This window comes from Coregonus lavaretus, assembly GCF_964263955.1.
Source record: "Coregonus lavaretus genome assembly, chromosome: 24".
NCBI lineage: Eukaryota > Metazoa > Chordata > Actinopteri > Salmoniformes > Salmonidae > Coregonus > Coregonus lavaretus.
In genome coordinates this window covers 14,845,343-14,849,657 of record NC_140011.1, presented here as the reverse complement: position 1 = coordinate 14,849,657, position 4,315 = coordinate 14,845,343, and the positions used below count along the sequence as shown (strand labels likewise).

At 41.0% G+C, this 4,315-nt stretch overlaps 1 protein-coding gene across 1 annotated transcript; it reads right to left on the bottom strand.

Annotated features, from left to right (window-relative positions):
* LOC311100125 (proteinase-activated receptor 3-like) lies at nt 1-3,686 on the bottom strand. Its single transcript, XM_084140896.1, has 2 exons — nt 3,482-3,686; nt 1-2,789 (listed from the first exon to the last, which is right to left on the bottom strand). The coding sequence occupies exons 1-2, from the start codon at nt 3,546-3,548 to the stop codon at nt 1,696-1,698; spliced, it is 1,161 nt and encodes a 386-aa protein (XP_083997022.1). The 5' UTR covers nt 3,549-3,686; the 3' UTR covers nt 1-1,695.
* Nucleotides 3,687-4,315: the final 629 nt, after the last annotated feature.

The window sequence follows — 4,315 nt, the reverse complement described above, 5'->3', positions numbered from 1 at the left end:
AGTTTAACCATAATATTTGTTGTAATATTTGTTCTGTCTTTTCTGGTGGATTAAACTGCAATTGCAATCAACTATGGCTTGTTTTAAAAATAGCGATACATTTAAATGCATGTTGGAATATATTTTACAAAACATTTCCAAATACATTTTTAAATCTATGCCAAAATACATTATTTTATGTATTTCAGAATATACTTTGAAATACATTAAATACATTTTCCGATGCATTTCAATAATAGTGTTTAACATGATTTTTGAATGACTACCTCATCTCTGTACCCCACACATACAATTATCTGTAAGGTCCCTCAGTCAAGCAGCGAATTTCAAACACAGATTCAACCACAAAGACCAATGCTTCACAAAGAAGGGCACCTATTGGTAGATTGGTTAAAAAAAAGCAGACATTGAATATCCCTTTGAGCATGGTGAAGTTATTAATTATACTTTGGATGATGTATCAATACAGCCAGTCACTACAAAGATACAGGCGTCTTTCCTAACTCAGTTGCCAGAGAAAAAGGAAACCGCTCAGGGATTTCACCATGAGGCCAATTGGCTGTGAGTTTAATGGCTGTGAAGGGAGAAAACTGAGGATGGATCAACAACATTGTAGTTACTCCACAATACTAACTTAATTGACAGAGTGAAAAGAAGGAAGAATAAAAACATGCATCCTGTTTGCAACAAGGCACTAAAGTAATACTGCCAAAAATGTGGCAAAGCAATTCACTTTTTGTCCTGAAAATACAGTAAAGTGTTATGTTTGGGGCAAATCCAATACAACACATTACTGAGTAGCACTCTCTATATTTTCAAGCATAGTGGTGGCTGCATCATGTTATGTGTATGCTTGTAATCATTGAGGACTGGGGAGTTTTCAGGACAAAAAAAGAAATGGAATGGAGCTAAGCACAAGCAAAATCCTAGAGGAAACATGGTTCACTCTTCTTCCCATCAGTCACTGGGAGATGAATTCACCTTTCAGCAGGACAATAACCTAAAACACAAGGCCAAATCTAAACTGGACTTGCTTACTAAGAAGACAGTGAATGTCCCTGAGTGGCCGAGTTACAGTTTTGACTTAAATCTGCTTGAAAATCTATAGCAAGACCTGAAAATGGTTGTCTAGCAATGATCAACAACCAATTTGACAGATCTTGAAGAATTCTGTAAAGAATAATGGGCAAATGTTGCACAATCCAGGTGTGGAAAGCTCTTAGAGACTTACCCAGAAATACTCACAGCTGTAATCGCTGCCAAGGTGATTCTAACACTTATTGACTTAGGGGGTTGAATACTTATCTAATCAAGATATATTAGTTTTATTTTTCATTAATGTTTTACAAATGTTAGATTTTATCTTCCATATTGACATTACAGAGTATTTTGCGTAGATCTTTGACAAAAAAAGTCAAGAGGTGTGAATACTTTCTGAAGGCACTGTATTTACATTTGAAATACACTCTGTAATATATGTTGGAATTCTCAGTCATAGAGAGGATGCTCCGATAGTCAGTCACATGTTCACAGTTTAGATCTAGATTGAGGTCTCTGACCCAAATTTAAGCCTGATGTTGCGGTCCAAATTCTAATCTAGGTTACCTCAAATTCAGGTGGGGATGCTCGTGGTCTTCCCCTTGAAGCTCATGGAATAAATGTGGATTATTTTGTTAATCTGATCCAGATTAAGATTCAGGTGGAGATGCTCAGAGGCTTCCACTTGAGGGTCATGAAGTGGAGTTTGGATCCGGCTGATTTGGACATGAGGAGGAAGAGGAATGGGTCCAGGCAGGCATGCAGACAGCACAGACACACTGCCACGTTGAAGTAGCCGTAGAAACTATCCTCTTCGCCCGCCAACAAACGCACGTAATGCAGGAAGTGGAGAGTCCCGGCGGGGCCGAAACATGCCACGAAAATCAGAAACACCAGTGAGCTAGCCTTGACATACAGCGCCCAGTCGTGGTGAGAGCAGTTGAGTTCTCTGACTATCCATGCGTAACACACAGCCGTGACCACCAGGGGGACTATAAGACCCAGGAAGGTCAGGCCCAGCTTGTAGTAGAGCAGAGGAGCATGGGAGCTGTAGTCCAGTGGAAGTACATCATGGCAGGTGATGAGGCCTAGCTGAGGGAGGTGGTAGCTCTGCCGGACCAGGAGCTCAGGTATGACAGCAGCCCCAAACACCCCCCAAACAACCACGCTGGCCCAGATGGTACAGGCCCTCTTGGGGAGGCTCTTGTAGAGAAACGGGTGCACCACGGCCAGGTAGCGGTTGACGCTAATACAGGCTAGAGTGTGGGCCGAGCAGTACAGGTTGCCATAGAAACAGGCTGTGACGATGCGGCAGGCAGTCTCGCCGAACACCCAGTGGTTGCCGTAGAGATGGTAGTGGGCCTTGAAGACGAGGGAGAGGAAGAGGAAGAGGTCAGAGACGGCCAGGCTGCAGTAGAGGATGGCCGACGACACCTTCCTGACTTCGGTGGCCACGGCGAACAAGATGGCGGCGTTGGCCGGGATCCCCACGACAATGGCCAGCATGTAAACACTGGGGATGGCCCACCTGCTTAGGGGGCCGGCGAGGTACGCCGCTGTGTCGTTGCCTAGCAACCTCAGCGCTGGAGGCATAGGAGCAGAGGCAGTGGGGAGGCCAGGAGAATGGGGTGCTTGTTGTGTCTGTGTCTGTTGGCTGGCATTAGGGAGAGAGACTCTGATGAAATCTCCTTTAAATGTTCTGGGAATTACCACTTGAGTGATGTTCCTCCTGGATTTCCTGGCCCTTTTCCCTGGGGAAGGACATGAAGGGAGGGAGACATTAGGTTTTGGTATCATAATAACTCACACTGAAACTACACTGAAGGCTATTCAAAACAGCTTTTGTTGTTTGTTTTTCACGGACGATTTCATTTATTTGGTTAGGGGTGTTCATTTACATAGGGATACATAACAAGTGACAGTAAAGAATTGAAAGAGAGAAACATGCAGGAAAAATAACAATATGCATTTGTTTTCCAATATCCTAAAGCATAAAGTCAATTTCGTAAAGTTAAGGTATTTTGACTTAGTTTAATATCTATGGCAATGAGAAGAGCTGCTGACATGGAATGGCCTCAGGTGTTAGTCAAAGGTGTGGTTTTCACTCTAACATGCTGGAGAGATAGTGAAACCTATATCTGTACAAGGAAGATTAGTCACATCCTACACAATGCTTTGATTCAGTGATTCACATAACTACTGGGTAAAGATAGGTAAGTTATTGCAAAAATATATATTTCATAGTGATAAACATTCAATCAAGTCTACAAAAAAAACTTATTATAAATCAAACTTGATAAATCCCACAGTTGGCTAAATAAAAGTGAACAAACATCTGTACTAAAAATGTCCTAAATTATTAGATTAGCATTTTAATTTCAAAGTCTTTCAAGAAGTATTACTTTTTGATCAAATGTCATCAATAATATGTGGTTGTCTTTACCTTTGGATTGAAATGACACATCCAGCAAAAGAAAAGAAACCAATAAAAATAGCAAAAGTTTCCCCATTGCCACAGTTTATCTGAATAGTCCTTTGAAATAATAAACTTTAGATATCAACAATATAGGCAGATCTCTCTTGATATCAAAGCTAGGTCACATCTCTGTCAAGAAGTCTCTCTGTACTTCTGTTAAGGTTTTCTCAGTGAGTTAAACCAGAGAGAGGAAGGCGGAGCAATAGGCTGTAGAAAAGTATTTGGCTAAGCTATGTCATCCTGGCAGCACACAAAAACCTGCCACAACCTGTTTGAGCCTAAAGAGCTCTTTTGAAGACATTGCATCTCTAACATACTTTCATTGCAGAATTTTTTTTCAAACATAGACATACATTTGCCTGGAGTTGCGCCAACCTCTCAGTGAAGTTTTATTGATGGGAATGAAGTTTACACCTGCTAAAGGAGTAGGTCTATGACACTGAATTGAACCCCCACTCTTTTTGAATAGAGATCAGATAAAAAAAAATGAGAGAACTACTCTATTGGTTTACTGATCAAGTCACATGGGCTATTTAGTCAAACAGAGGGTAACACTCTAGTAAACTTCAGTTTGATGTATGATATTTTCTTAGTAAATATGACTCCTAATACTCCTAATACTGAATCATATACAGTGAAATATATGACGTGGTAAAATAGCATACATTTCTGTCTATATTTTCTGTTTGTCAGTGTGACCCTTCAGTGACCTTTTCAGCCAGTACTGGGGACTGCAGAGTGAGGAAGTAAATGCCTTTCTGAAGCCGATAAGAAAGTCTGAACAAAAGCCTTTCTACTCAT